Source organism: Nematostella vectensis, chromosome 1 (genome assembly GCF_932526225.1).
Source record: "Nematostella vectensis chromosome 1, jaNemVect1.1, whole genome shotgun sequence".
NCBI lineage: Eukaryota > Metazoa > Cnidaria > Anthozoa > Actiniaria > Edwardsiidae > Nematostella > Nematostella vectensis.
Genome location: NC_064034.1, coordinates 5,427,621 through 5,444,134, shown reverse-complemented (window position 1 = coordinate 5,444,134; position 16,514 = coordinate 5,427,621). Strand labels below are relative to the sequence as shown.

The following is a 16,514-nucleotide window of genomic DNA, read 5'->3' as shown; positions in this document are numbered from 1 at the left end:
GATATACGCGGGTATTCATATCGATATCCCATGCATTCTCCTCTCCCACCCTATAATACACGCAGGTATTCATATCGATATCTCATGCACTCTCTTCTCCCATCCTATGATACACGCGGGTTCACATATCGATATCCCATGCACTCTCCTCTCCCACCCTATGATATACGCGGGTATTCATATCGATATCCCATGCACTCTCCTCTCCCACTCTATGATATACGCGGGTAATCATATCGATATCCCATGCACTCTCTTCTACCACCCTATGATATACGCGGGTATTCATATCGATATCCCATGCATTCTCCTCTCCCACCCTATGATACACGCGGGTATTCATATCGATATCCCATGCATTCTCCTCTCCCACCCTATGATACACGCGGGTATTCATATCGATATCCCATGCATTCTCCTCTCCCACCCTATAATACACGCGGGTATTCATATCGATATCTCATGCACTCTCTTCTCCCATCCTATGATACACGCGGGTTCACATATCGATATCCCATGCACTCTCCTCTCCCACCCTATGATATAAGCGGATATTCATATCGATATCCCATGCACTCTCTTCTCCCATCCTATGATATACGCGGGTATTCATATCGATATCCCATGCACTCTCTTCTCCCATCCTATGATATACGCGGGTATTCATATCGATATCCCATGCATTCTCCTCTCCCACCCTATAATACACGCGGGTATTCATATCGATATCTCATGCACTCTTTTCTCCCATCCTATGATACACGCGGGTTCACATATCGATATCCCCATGCACTCTCCTCTCCCACCCTATGATATACGCGGGTATTCATATCGATATCCCATGCACTCTCTTCTACCACCCTATGATATACGCGGGTATTCATATCGATATCCCATGCACTCTCTTCTACCACCCTATGATATACGCGGGTATTCATATCGATATCCCATGCACTCTCTTCTCCCACCCTATGATATACGCGGGTATTCATATCGATATCCCATGCACTCTCTTCTCCCACCCTATGATACACGCAGGTATTCATATCGATATCCCATGCACTCTCTTCTCCCACCCTATGATATACGCGGGTATTCATATCGATATCCCATGCACTCTCCTCTCCCATCCTATGATATACGCGGGAATTCATATCGATATCCCATGCACTCTCTTCTCCCACCCTTTGATATACGCGGGTATTCATATCGATATCCCATGCACTCTCCTCTCACACCCTATGATATACGCGGGTATTCATATCGATATCCCATGCACTCTCCTCTCCCACCCTATGATATACGCGGGTATTCATATCGATATCTCATGCACTCTCCTCTCCCACCCTATGATATACGCGGGTATTCATATCGATATCCCATGCACTCTCCTCTCACACCCTATGATATACGCGGGTATTCATATCGATATCTCATGCATTCTCCTCTCCCACCCTATGATACACGCGGGTATTCATATCGATATCCCATGCATTCTCCTCTCCCACCCTATAATACACGCGGGTATTCATATCGATATCTCATGCACTCTCTTCTCCCATCCTATGATACACGCGGGTTCACATATCGATATCCCATGCACTCTCCTCTCCCACCCTATGATATAAGCGGGTATTCATATCGATATCCCATGCACTCTCTTCTCCCATCCTATGATATACGCGGGTATTCATATCGATATCCCATGCACTCTCTTCTCCCATCCTATGATATACGCGGGTATTCATATCGATATCCCATGCATTCTCCTCTCCCACCCTATAATACACGCGGGTATTCATATCGATATCTCATGCACTCTCTTCTCCCATCCTATGATACACGCGGGTTCACATATCGATATCCCATGCACTCTCCTCTCCCACCCTATGATATACGCGGGTATTCATATCGATATCCCATGCACTCTCCTCTCCCACTCTATGATATACGCGGGTATTCATATCGATATCCCATGCACTCTCTTCTACCACCCTATGATATACGCGGGTATTCATATCGATATCCCATGCATTCTCCTCTCCCACCCTATGATACACGCGGGTATTCATATCGATATCCCATGCATTCTCCTCTCCCACCCTATGATACACGCGGGTATTCATATCGATATCCCATGCATTCTCCTCTCCCACCCTATAATACACGCGGGTATTCATATCGATATCTCATGCACTCTCTTCTCCCATCCTATGATACACGCGGGTTCACATATCGATATCCCATGCACTCTCCTCTCCCACCCTATGATACACGCGGGTATTCATATCGATATCCCATGCATTCTCCTCTCCCACCCTATGATACACGCGGGTATTCATATCGATATCCCATGCATTCTCCTCTCCCACCCTATAATACACGCGGGTATTCATATCGATATCTCATGCACTCTCTTCTCCCATCCTATGATACACGCGGGTTCACATATCGATATCCCATGCACTCTCCTCTCCCACCCTATGATATAAGCGGGTATTCATATCGATATCCCATGCACTCTCTTCTCCCATCCTATGATATACGCGGGTATTCATATCGATATCCCATGCACTCTCTTCTCCCATCCTATGATATACGCGGGTATTCATATCGATATCCCATGCATTCTCCTCTCCCACCCTATAATACACGCAGGTATTCATATCGATATCTCATGCACTCTCTTCTCCCATCCTATGATACACGCGGGTTCACATATCGATATCCCATGCACTCTCCTCTCCCACCCTATGATATACGCGGGTATTCATATCGATATCCCATGCACTCTCCTCTCCCACTCTATGATATACGCGGGTAATCATATCGATATCCCATGCACTCTCTTCTACCACCCTATGATATACGCGGGTATTCATATCGATATCCCATGCATTCTCCTCTCCCACCCTATGATACACGCGGGTATTCATATCGATATCCCATGCATTCTCCTCTCCCACCCTATGATACACGCGGGTATTCATATCGATATCCCATGCATTCTCCTCTCCCACCCTATAATACACGCGGGTATTCATATCGATATCTCATGCACTCTCTTCTCCCATCCTATGATACACGCGGGTTCACATATCGATATCCCATGCACTCTCCTCTCCCACCCTATGATATAAGCCGGTATTCATATCGATATCCCATGCACTCTCTTCTCCCATCCTATGATATACGCGGGTATTCATATCGATATCCCATGCACTCTCTTCTCCCATCCTATGATATACGCGGGTATTCATATCGATATCCCATGCATTCTCCTCTCCCACCCTATAATACACGCGGGTATTCATATCGATATCTCATGCACTCTCTTCTCCCATCCTATGATACACGCGGGTTCACATATCGATATCTCATGCACTCTCTTCTTCCATCCTATGATATACGCGGGTATTCATATCGATATCCCATGCACTCTCTTCTCCCATCCTATGATATACGCGGGAATTCATATCGATATCCCATGCACTCTCTTCTCCCATCCTATGATATACGCGGGAATTCATATCGATATCCCATGCACTCTCTTCTCCCACTCTATGAAATATGAGGTTTCACATATTGATATCCCAGCTTAATACGACAACTCCCCTCCTCTTAAAACTTGCTAAGATAGAGCGCAGGCTTTCACATTGCATATCATTGTTCAAGACAATCTGTAACAAATGTAATCAATCCGGGCTGCTCGGCGCAACCATATCATGATTTTTTTAGCTTTTATTTATTTCTTTTTTTCTTTTTTGTAATTCGTAACGCTGGGCCCACAGTAATTCGATATCGTGTTCTTCAAAAAATTAAAAAAGTATTCCAGCACCAAGATCGAATAAACTCTTCCCCCATTCCTAAAACCCATGGGTTGTTCTCACATCGATACCTCTCCACAGGCAACCCTCCCGCCTGAGACCTATGGCATACGCGAATTCTCACATTAAACATGCCAAGATGCATGATACAAGACACCCTCTCCTACCCTCGAACATATGACATATCCTTTTTCACCCCCCCCCAAAAAAAAAAAACAACAACAACAAACCATAAAAAAGGATTTATTATATATTAAAAGAGAACATTTTAAGACTTTACCATAAATGATTGATGCCGAATTACGATAATAAAATCATATAAAACTATTCTTTCGACGCTTATAATACTAGTTGTATAAAGAAGGCATCACGCATAGCACACAAAAGCTTAGACCTTTGCAATCGTAACACTAGATGGAAACAAACTAGAAATAGAACGAGATGCAGCGACAGGGGCCCAAAGGAGTTATCAACAATCTTACGTTAGATCTGTGGCACTTCTTTGTTACTAAAATTCTAGAATCCAATGCCTACTGACTCAGTAAAATGAAACTAGAATGGTGCTTAGTTCTCTGTGCGTACGACGTCATCCTACGTGCCCATTATCTCTCTGTTGTTGACGTCACTAACCCTGCCTAATGTTGCTGACGTCATCCTCCGTTCTTATTTCTCTATGCTACTGACGTCACTCTTCGTACCTGACGATAATTTTTGCACAATGGTGCTGACGTCACTCTTTGTGCATAACGCTGCTGAAGTCAACCTCAGTGCTCTTATCTCTCTGTTTGACATGTACCTAATGTAGCTGACGTCACTCTTCGTAACATACGTTACACTTTACATGATGCTGACATTACTATCCGTGCCTAATGTAGTTGACGTCACTCTTCGTGCTTATTTCTCAATGCTACTGACAGGCTTGATGGTCTTCACAATCTTGCGCATCAGCCCCCTGAACAACATAATATGCGGTTAGTAATGATTTAATCATTGAAAAACGTGAAGGGCGCCATTTCCACGACAGGTATATCCTATGTATGTCGATGGCGGATACTCGCGAAACAAGCCCTACAAGCGGCTACACGTATACTACGACAAGATGCCCAGATCAGAACACAAAAACTAAAGCAGCTAAGTTACGTCCCCATTTAGTCATCCCCACCCCCTACCCCTGCAAATCAGAGCTGGGATACCCATAAGCCATAGGGTCCCCTCAACACGTGACTGGTCACGTGGCCCTTACCTAAGCATCTCCAGCTTCTGTTCGATTGTTTCAAGGGGATGTCTGTCTTCACTGAACTCAAGCAGCTCTAAAGGCAAAAATATTTTTAAAAATAGAAAAAGAAAAGTGCAATAGGGTGGAGGAGTAGCAACTTTAGTACCAGGGTAACACATCGGGATCACAAAAACAATATCAGCAACGTAGCCAGGATTTTTAACAGGAGAGGGGCCCCAAAAGGGACTTTCAAGGCATTTTCTCCTGTATTTTAGATAATGTCTCATACAATTACTTTATTTTTGGCTGCTAAAGGGGGGGGGGGGGGGATCCCGGTGAACACATTGTTTTTAAAATCCCAAGATTGTATCCCCGGATATTCATACCCAAAATTAACACCAATTCAATTAATTAATATAACTCGTCTGGCGCTCGAAAGTCACCTTTAGCCAAGTTCATTTCGCTAATCCAGTCCCCTTCCTTGTAGTAACGAACACGCAGGTTCTGGAATGAGAAAGAAGCGTGTTCAAAATATTACTGGATAAGCTGCATCTTGTGCACACATGTCTAATAAACACAAGTATACCCGGTAAGTTCAGGAACACTTTCTTGTTACCGGCAACAACATTTATCGCGCACTTTGTTGGGGTTAATATATAGAAGACATGTCGAACACTTCATGTCTCTTTTAGAGCTAGCATTGAGGGAATAAATTAACACATGGGTTAAAATCGAATGTTATACGCCATTGAACACAACCATGCTGGGTTACCAAGAAGGGGTAGTTCTCCATGCGCGTGAGGAGCAGCATCCTGTCCACGTCATATTCGAGCTTGGCACGCTTCTTGGCCTGTGTGTATGTGGTGCTAAGCTGAGCGATCAGGATATTTAGTAAAACCACCGCCACCGTCCCCATGTAAGACATCATTAGCAGAATGGAGAGCCACCTGAAGATCAAAGTCATGGGATTTGCAACTATTCGGAAAATATTGCTGCTGTTGTAGGAATTATGGTCATGATGACAACGATAATAATACTGATGATGATGATGATGATGATGATGACTATGATGATAATACCGATGACAGCGATGATGATGATGCTGACCACAATGAAGATGATAATGATGATGATATGATAATGATGGTGATGATGATGACAATGGCGATGATGATGTGTGACTGTCATGGTGATGGCAGTGTAGGGTTAGGGAGAAATTATTATTATGATTATGTGACGATGATTGTGGTTATAGATGGTACTTAAGAAGTGAGTAATCAATTCTAATACCAGTGTCAGCTTACTTGAATTTGGAGAAATCCTCTGAGATAGGTTGCTGTTCAGCTAGTGTTCTAATACCACTTAACAAAACCTGTTCAAAGCCGCTGAAATAAGCAAGCAAAAATGTGTTAATACAACAAATAAAAAAGTTGCAAAACATCCAGCACAACTTACCCAATGAGATGTTGATTATTGTAGGCTCGAAGAGAAAGGAACAAAGCACCAGAGAATGAAAGGAAAATCACTGCAAACACAACTAGGAAGCGGGAAATATCATGAATGATAATCCGTGCCAGGGTCTTAGTGTACAGACCAGTTGTTCTGAGAAATAAGAAAAAGCTATCAGTCATTTATCCTTTGCAATCACAACCAAAATTGTTAGTACTCAAAATATAAATTTCCAGGGATTGGTTCTTTTATGTTCTTCAATAAAGGTTAATTATTAGTGCTTTAAGAGAACCACCTCTGGCTTAACACCTTTTTCCAAGAAGATTAAGGTATGTATTTATATTTGCCAATTTAGATTTACAGGTTTTTACACCTCTGGAAAAAAATCCTTAGCTGAAATAAATTCTCATTGCCCCTGACAAACTTCTTAACTTAAGAAGTGAAGCCGGTGATACAGTGGAACCAGGATTTTACGATACTGGGTTTTACGATAACCATGATTTTACAATGACGTTTCTTTCTCATGGCTCAAATACAGTGAAATGTATAAGAAAGTACCTTAATCTAACGATATTGGATATAAGGATATTTTCGATTTTACGATACAAATCTGTTCTCCCAAGCATATTTTGACCTCGATGCAACCATATTGCTAATTCTGTCTATCATCAAAGAGAGAACAACTCAAGACATCACCGTACAATACAGTTGATCAATTTTTTTTCTTGGCAGATCTTGTTAAATCCAAATTACAATCTTACAGAGAGTGACAGAACAGTCTTCCTCAGAGTAATGTTTCAATATTATTATTTTATAAAAGTTGATAATTAACCCAGCCTCGCTACAATGATTTTTTAAATGGATTTTCCTTTATATCCTAAAATCGAGGACCTCTTTGCAATGATACCTCGATTTTACGATACATTTTCTTTCTCCCAAGGCATATTGTAAAATCCAGGTTCCACTGTACCGAGCTATTATTCCATTCTATTAATTACAAGAGTAACATCTTACCGTGTGACACTAGAAAACTTGAAAATCCTGAAAAAGTTAAAAAGGTAGCCAAGAGAAGCCAAGACCCATTGTGCATCATGATTGACAACTCTGAGTGGCACCATGAGCCAGATGAAGATGACACCAAGCCAATCAAAATAGTTATACACGTCCTTGAAATATGCTGCTTGCTCCCTGACAAATGAGGAGAATGTAAGAAATAAGAATAAGATACTTTCAGAAAATCTTTAGTTAAGTCCTGACTAGATACAGGATCAGCCTTATCTCCTGTTGACAGCATAATATGCTCAATTGATGCCTGTACGTCTGTCTATTTTTTCTTCTAAGGCCCGTAGCCAGGATTTTGAGCGGGGTGGGTTGTTTTTCCATTTCAGCTGAACAAATTTCTGGTATACCCATGCCCTCGCCTTATTACATTAGGCAATCAATACTTCAAAATAAATTCAATCTTGTATTTAAAATGTATTTTAAAGCATCGTATTAATAGGGTGCTTTTTAAACATATAGCGATAATAATCAAGATGATTATTTAAAAAAAAGATTTTTATAGGCATTTTAAAGACATATTGATGTGCACGGTAATCCAGCCAAAAGTTATATATTTTTTGTTTTCCCTGAACAGACCTTCAAGCCGAGTGGGGAGGTTCGTCCGAACCCCCCCTACCCCCCCTGGCTATGGGCCTGCTTCTGTAGGTATATGTCTGTCCATCTGACTTGTCAGGTTACCTTGACATTTGGTTGACCTCCTCTATCAGGTAGAGCAGCAGCATAATAAGTACAGCAACCTCACAGAACCCCCTCGCCCTGTCACCATGTCCAATGTACTTGCGGGGGTCAGCAAGAGTGGATCCTTGAATCAATGCACAGGAGAGAAAGCCCAGGAATAGGACGTACACCAGGGCCTGGATACTGGTATGGATATGATGAAAATCAATAAGCAGGCAATGTGAAGTAGACAGTCAAATAAGCTTGTTAGAGTATAGACTTCCTTAGTCATTTGTTGTTTCACCACTCATGTTTTGTTGAAAAAAAACTGGATTGCAACTTGTGCTTGTATACTTTCTTACCATAAAATAAAATGTCCATAAGCTTTCCACTTTGCACTTATCAACATTCTAACAACTGGGTGCTGGATGGCATCCTAGGAAGAATAAATAAAAAATAAAAACCTTCTTCTCCCAACAATCCTCACCCCACATAAATACTACATACCATATTCTTACTTTTGGCTATAACATTCAAACAAGACCTTGACTTTCTGTTAAAGAATGTGTTATTAATCATTTTCTTAGGAGTATCGTCATCTGGGATCTTTGGTGGGCGTCCCTCGCAGTCCCCATCAATCACATGGTAGAAGAAGTGATAGTCTAGAGGATCATCTGGTATAGTCCCCCATGCACCCTCAATGGCATCCTCCTCTTCTTCACAGTCATAGTTGCCCTTGCGTTCAGGAAGAAAAGGCCAGTGTGGGTTTACCATACAGTCTAAGATGGCCACAGAGGATTTCTAAAAAAAAAAAGAAGAAATATCACCAGCAAGTGTGATGGGATGTACTGGAATGGCTAATTGAACAATTCGAAAAGTTGTTGGATCTGACTGTAGTACCTTCATTTTACTACTTGCTAGGATTTTCTGGAAACTGAACAAAGATGGTCTTGGAGACTGCAACGGATTATCTGGTCTCCAGAAAAATAAGCTCTGGATCCTATACGAAAATCAAAAACAAAACAATGTTTAGGCAACAATAATATAACTATTGGTGGAGTAAGAGGGCATGTGTGAGCCTAGTGTATGCAGGAAATCATATTTGAATAGTAAAGGCAGCAGCCACCAAGACATTTTGGAAAAACTAGGGGGGAGGCACATCACCCTCTACTAAGTTATATCCTTATAATTTCTTAAATATTGCGGCAGGATGCCCTCCCTTTGCTTTGGCTCTGGCCTCAACACCCCTCAGAAATTTGTTAGAAGTTACCTTTCGTGACTCATTCTCCTGATCATGACCGCTGCCACATCATCATTCTCTTTCATCAGTGCAACCTCTACAGGGAGCATGGCAGCCTTCTTTACTGGAGCTAGCACAGGCTCTGTCTTGAGGGCAAGTAACCCTGGACAGTACTTCATGAGGGTAGAAGCTAAGTGGTAGAAGTTTTGCTCAGCTGCATAGTGAAGGAGGGTCTTTTCTTCATCATTGGAGATGTCTCTCAATCTCTCGTATCTATTGTCTTTGTTCATATCATTGTCATCAGAAAGCAGAATCTCAGCAAATTTTTTCAACTGGAATGACAGAAAAAACATTTTCTTGTATAAATGCAGCTTGTTTTCTGGTTTAAGTAAAGGGGTGTGTTCTTGGTGCTTAATCTTGCTGTAAATCCAAAGCTTATTATCTGGTAATGCAGTAGATTTGATTTACCTGCAATTCCTTGCAGAATGTGCAGTTGATTGTATAACTGGCAACACCCAACAATGACTTAAAACAGGGCCAAGCTTTGCAGAAAAAAGTGCTATTTTAAAAAATTTGATGCTTTTTTACATCACTCCATTCTCCATTTACATCACTCCAATGCCATTCTTGCTGTTGCTGTGTTTTTTACACTATGTATTCATATTATAAAATCACCCCTCAATTTTTCTATAATTTGTAAACAAATAATTAGAGCTTTAGGTAACCTGTTGTTCAACGAGTTCAGGCTTCCCTTTAAACTTCTCATCCTTGGGCCAGTCTCTACACATGATGAGAAGGGGGTCTTCATCTGGTTTTGAGCCATTATCTCTGAAGCGCTTGATTAATCTTGCTACCCTGACCTCATCCATAGCATGTGACCATGGTCTCACATTGTCTTCTTTAAACTTCCTTCTTACCTGCAATAATTATCTAATTTTCATGGCTTTTTGGGAAAAAATAAAAGAATAAAAATAAAATTCACAAAGACGGTATAAATGCAAATAGGGATTGACAATCTGCTTTGATAATACCTAAAACACTTAAAAGACCCATCTTAAAAAAGGGATAAAGATGTGGTAGCCCTTATTGTATACTGATGGATTCAAGCATCTTGTGGCAGCACCACATTTTTGCACAAAGGGAAAATTAAAGCAGCCATATTATTCAGATCATATTTAAGATAATGGCAACCAGGAGAAACATTGAAAATCATTCAAGGTGTTGGGAAAACTTGTAAGGGGTCGAATAGTTCCTTTACATGATATTATACAACAAATTTAAGCTCAAGGCCCCATCCTGCCATAAAAACTCAAAACAATAACAATAGACAAACATATGCCAAGCAAAAAGTTTTAACATACACATGCTAATCCACATTGAAAGACTTTACTTATTTAAAATGCATATCGTTTTATACTCATAAATAATAAACGCTATTTACCAGTCAGTAGGCTTGACTGGTAAATAGCTATGCATTATCTTAGCATTAAAAGATCGAATCCTTACAAGATTGGCCCCTAGCCTATAGTGGATAACTTAGGTAAGCTTACTAGAGTAATAAAGTACAATAATAAAGGATATAATCCACGACAAATTTGGTATAAATTTTATTCAGCAAATGATAATGAGCATAACACTTATAAGTCATTCTAAAATAATACCAACCTCGACCCAAAAGTCTTTATCAAATTCATCCTCAAGGTTTCCCGTAATCTGCCAGTGAGACTGACTTGAAGCTTGTTCCTTCTCAGACTCTTTAGCTTTCATTTCCAGTGCAGTGTACTGTCCTTTGGTATCTCTCGCCGCCATCTGCGCTGTTCAAGCGTGAAAGAGCTATGGACTCAAGCTGTTTACAAATAACCCTTCAATAAGTATCGCCTAGAATGCACCGTACGATCGGAAGGAAAAGAACACATGATCACAACACGATTAGAATAAAAGCTTATAAAAGTTACCATAAGTGGAGAAAACGCATTTGGGCGTTGGTGATATTTGGAAATACGCGGCAATCACGAGATAAGTTAAGTTAAAATCACATAAAGACCAGAAATACTCCTGATTTCACCTACCTGACACTATGCGACTTGATTTGCAATATCGGTAAGGTTAGTAGTATTCCTGTCTGCAAATGCATAAGTATGAAAAGTTTTAAACTAGTAGTGCATCAAAATGATCAATAAGATAAATTTGACAATCAATAAGATTTTTGCAAGGCGTTCCAAATATAATCTACAGGAGGCCCATAACTTCCGCTAGGCTCAACTCGCCCAACACTCTGAGCATGTTCAAAAGTGTGGTGGGCAGACACCATATCACAAATATCATATTGAAAAAGGAACAAGGAATAAATCATAGTATCTGACTTGTTTCTGTAGCAAAAAGTGGTGGGGCTGCGGCTAAAAATACACACGATGACAGTATTGCATGGGTAAGAATTGCTGGAAACTGTACAACAGAAAGACGCCTGATCTACCAAATTACTACCACAAGATGAAAGGAGAGTCTGATATTTGGCATATTATCTATCTAGGTCCTATTATTTTTTTGTCATTTTTCTAGCTCGCTCGGTCATTTTCTTACTAGGACATTACATATCACATTTGGAAGCCCGCTCCAATCATTTAGTTCGCTTTTTTGTCGCCTTTGAACTGTGTTCGTTGAGAATTTCCACGTAAACTTGCAGGAATTCGTGCTTACTACGATTTTACAAGCCGCCATATTGAAAATAAGGGCCTACGGTTTTTAGAACATCACAGGGTTCCCGCGCGCCGCCGGGAAATTCAGAAAATCGACTGCCATTGATTGATAGATTGATATGGGGTACCCTGGGTACCAGAGGCTCACTAGATATGGGGGGGCGGTTAGTTGGCTAATGTACCTCTATCTGCTCGAGGGGCACGATACAGAAACATAAAAAATTATTGGGAGCCCAGCCATGCCCCTACTGTTCACTCCTTATTATTTTTTGAAAATATTGTGGGGACACGTGTATAGTGCCCCACCCCCAGCTACGGCCCTGCCAAGAGTTATTACTGCGAAATGTCTACGACCAGTGTAAATCTGTTAATTCCTACAGCTAGAATATTAAACTTTCATAACATTGCCTTCTAGCTATACTAAATATCTAAACTTCTATATTCGCTAACTACAATTACTAAAATCAGAATTTATCCTACACAATCTTTCATAATAGATTTGAACCGCTCAAAGGACTGGATCCACCCCTGGTTGCCAGTGTGAATAAAAGCATCCATTTCCATCAGCTGATCTGGGATTTTGCGATATTGTCAGATAGAGTCAGATTTTAGGCTTTTAATTCAACCCGTTTTGCAGCCACCTACATAAGCAAAAATGACATTTTATAAATATATACGCCCAAACCTGTAACCAAAAAAAATGCTGCTGAGGAGAAGGAAACACTGTTTTGGGAAAAATATGTATCATCGGAAGCTTACTTTCCTAAAAACAAATTAATAAAAATACCCGATTTAGATACTCTCATAAAATACCTAACTTCCCCTCGCGAAAATGGCGGGAAAGGATAACCAAATATGGAGCTCTGCAGGGGGTTACGCCCCTTCGATCTTTTCTCTAAGAAAATTAAGCCTCCGATAATAAACATTTGGAACAAAACGGTGTTTCCTTTCTCTTCATCAGCACTTTCAGTATATGGTTTATTTTATCTATAAAACTAGATATATTATTTGACGGGGATATCCTTTTTAAAGACGACTTATTAGAATTCTCAGCTTGCTACTGAAAACCTTAATGATAAGATGTTCTGTAACGAGTCTAAGTTATTGAGGTATATGAAATACTTACGAACAACTTGTTTGTTGTCGTGGAAGCACTTTATAGAGCTAGTAATCAAGAGACCATGATTGTCTCTTTTAGAAATGCAATACATATCGTAATAATAGGTAACATAGCAACCGCTGATCAGGCTGGCATGGAGTGGGGGCGCGCGACTAGATATTTGTCCGTCATCGCTGGCCAGGCGGTAGCGCCTTTACACCTCTGCCTTATACAAGTCGTGTACATCTCCTCTGCGTCGTGTTTGCTTGTGCTACCGTTCCTCAAGATTGCAGGACACTCTGTTCGGAGACATAGCTTGGCACACAACTTTACTTGTTCTTTGAGCCTAGACTGATTTCTGGTAAGTAGGGATATCCACAAGTATCATGAGTACATCTTTGGCTAAGCATTGCGCATTTTCTTACACAAGAATCGGATCAAAAAGCTAGATAATTGTTGCTTTGTTCGACGTAGACATTCAAGAAGCGCTAAGAGGCTCTAATCCCTGTGAGGCTGTTTAGTGAGCCCTATTGACGAATTGGGCTAAGCTCTAGAAAATAGACTAATATGCTTGTGTTGTGTTTGATCTCCAGCTATGTGTTATCAATACATAGCATCAATCAAATAATGCAGCCATTCGTGCACGGTTAAACTTATGCTACAGCGCACAATATAGGTCCCATAGAGGAACTCATCACAACCGAAAAGCGGCCACGGCGAGTGAGGAGCACAATGGTTCAGTTGTCCTGGTTTGTTCCGTTTTGAAACAGTGTTTTTCATACCGTGTGCTATTTTCCCCTTCTAGCGCCCTAGACACTTCACGCCATCTCCCCAGGTACGTCATAGAGCAAGCAAGGTTTCTCTGTCAGGACTGTAAGTATTTTGTCGAATAGCTATGGCACTTCGCGCATTTGTTTCGAATGGTTGACTAGCGGGTCGAAGAAACACCAAAGCGCGTTGAACATAGCAAGCTAACAGTGTCTGTGATGAGACCAAGTTTGTTTTCACCAATAATAGCTTTAATTCGTGACATCTTTCTCCTTTACGAGACCTTTGATAGTTTATTGATTGTACGAAACCGATTTCTTTAAATTTGATTTAGTGTCATATAAAGGACGAAATTTTAATTGTTACATGTCATTGAAAATTACTATTAGCTGTGAAATGCCTACATAACTCAATATTAGCACAAAAACAGCCAAAATCATTATGATTGTTTACAGTTATGCAACCCACATCGAGACCATCTATATAGTTTTTGTTACCGTCTGTAAACACAAAGCTTGACAATTACATAACCTAGAAATATTTCAATAGCTTTTACTTATCATTTGCCTTCTACATTTTTATATAAAAAATCGTATTTATTTCCTTATTTGTTTCCATCTCAACAAGGCGATTTCAGTTTCAAGGTGATTTAAGTTTATATAAATCACACAAACTTCTCGTAATGCGTTTCTTATTTTCGTCAAAAAGTAGAAATAATAGCTCAACTTAATGATACGCATGTTTTAGTCAGAATGTTTTTATCATCATTCAGCTCGCATAGAGCACGCGTTGTCTCTTGCGCAGCCGTAGAAAGAACGCAGCCGCGCTCTGATTGGTTAATACCCCCAGCGAACTATCTTCCTCACTTCACACCTTCTTCAGGGAATAATTGTCTTTTAAAATAGATGTTGTTTCCATCTCAACAAGGCGATTTCAGTTTAACGGTGATTTCAGTTTAAATAAATCACTAACTTTTTGTAATGCTTTTCTTATTTTCGTTAAAAGGAGAAATAATAGCTCAACTCAATGATACGCATGTTTCAGTCAGAATGTTTTTATCTATTGTGATCATTCAGCACGCATAGCGCATGCGTTGTCTCTATGCGAACAGGTGCAGCCGTAAAGAACGCAGCCGCGCTCTGATTGGTTAATACCCCCAGCGAAATTTCTCCCTCAAAACAAAGGGGATATTGTGAGCGATTTCATTTCACACCTTCTTCAGGAAATAATTGTCTTTCAAAATAGATGTTGAATTATTGTAATCCTCATACTCGGCATGGTGAGTTCCATTTGAGATGTAACGTTTTGCGTACCTTACCGACTAACAGAATCCGTGATTTTTATCAAGGTAAAAATGAAACGAAACCGCAATGTTTTTAATGGAGACCAATGTTTTGACCTTAAATTTATTAGCAAAGGTTAATATTCTCTGTTATGTATATATTCTAAATGGGGATTTGTGTCTTTTACGAAGGTATCCGCCGTTACAACAATGTCGAAAGTGCTGGTTCTGTTCACAAAAAGCGACACGAAGGACAGCAAAAAACTCAGGGATTATCTTCAAGTCAAGATAGGAAGTGGAGTGAATTTAACCACCGAGGAAGAGATAATCGCAGCAGACTTAGACACCAACAACGAGTTGACAAACACAGGCTGTGTGCTCCTAGTATCCTCGAAACAGTCCTATGAATTCATCAAAAGCAAAACCTGCGAGAAAACAGGCGAATTTGTAGTGTTCAACGGAAAACTAGTACAGGAACACATCGAAAAGAAATCCTTATTGGAAAGACTGATTGTGGTACAATTTGGGAGAAAGATTCTTGTAGATTATATTCCCCCTGGATTTGACAACAAAAGGGTTTTCCCGATAAATCCTGATCTATTGAATGATGAATTGTCAAAGGAAGATGTCGGTGAGCGCGAGGCCGTATTGAACCAAATTATTGACACGATAAAGGGAACGCTGAGCTTAAAGCTTTCGGGGAGATCCTCCGACAAACCAAGCAAACATGAAAAGGGAAACTGTTCGCAAATGTAGACAGTAGATTGATTGTCGTAAATTCTAGGTCTGTCGTGTGCTTACGATTGTAATTTGAGATAATTTGTTTTTTACATGACAGGTAAATAGCGCGAAAATTATGAGTCAGAGTAAAAATCATTAAAATGAGTTTATATACGTACTGTTTCGTATACTAACTTAAAATTATATGATGCTATTATTAGTGGTTAGGAGCTGAGAATAAGTAAAATGATTTTGATCGAACAGAAACTTTTTCGTCACGGTTCTCTTGACGTTTGTACTATAGGGGCTAAAACCTGTTCCTATAATCACTGTGCCTTTTAATACACTCCTGAATTCACTGTTATTAGTAGGCGGGGCACGGCTGCACCATCCCGGAGAGCCAGACATGTTAAGGACTCCCGGGTAAATATGTGCGTTTTATTAGATTTTTATAAGATTTTGGTTGGAAGAGGAGGAAGGGAAGCTAAGCGTGGCGGT

The 16,514-nt window shown here is 40.4% G+C and overlaps 2 protein-coding genes across 3 annotated transcripts; one reads left to right on the top strand and one right to left on the bottom strand.

The window, feature by feature from the left end:
* Window positions 1-4,054: 4,054 nt before the first annotated feature.
* LOC5510647 lies at window positions 4,055-11,677 on the bottom strand. The gene is made up of 15 exons (XM_001631077.3): window positions 11,521-11,677; window positions 11,117-11,297; window positions 10,177-10,368; window positions 9,482-9,783; window positions 9,112-9,211; window positions 8,719-9,012; window positions 8,574-8,647; window positions 8,233-8,415; window positions 7,507-7,680; window positions 6,499-6,645; window positions 6,348-6,428; window positions 5,816-5,990; window positions 5,487-5,547; window positions 5,071-5,137; window positions 4,055-4,779 (listed from the first exon to the last, which is right to left on the bottom strand). The coding sequence occupies exons 2-15, from the start codon at window positions 11,258-11,260 to the stop codon at window positions 4,722-4,724; spliced, it is 2,052 nt and encodes a 683-aa protein (XP_001631127.1). The 5' UTR covers window positions 11,261-11,297; window positions 11,521-11,677; the 3' UTR covers window positions 4,055-4,721.
* A 3,481-nt stretch (window positions 11,678-15,158) lies between these two features.
* On the top strand, window positions 15,159-16,194 carry LOC116617269. Of its 2 annotated transcripts, none has more exons than XM_032379847.2 (2): window positions 15,159-15,293; window positions 15,489-16,194. In XM_032379847.2, the coding sequence occupies exons 1-2, from the start codon at window positions 15,291-15,293 to the stop codon at window positions 16,050-16,052; spliced, it is 567 nt and encodes a 188-aa protein (XP_032235738.1). In that variant the 5' UTR covers window positions 15,159-15,290; the 3' UTR covers window positions 16,053-16,194. The 2 variants fall into 2 exon arrangements, with proteins under 2 accessions (XP_032235738.1, XP_032235739.1); XM_032379848.2 differs by having other exon boundaries at window positions 15,186-15,362.
* The last annotated feature ends 320 nt before the right edge of the window (window positions 16,195-16,514 follow it).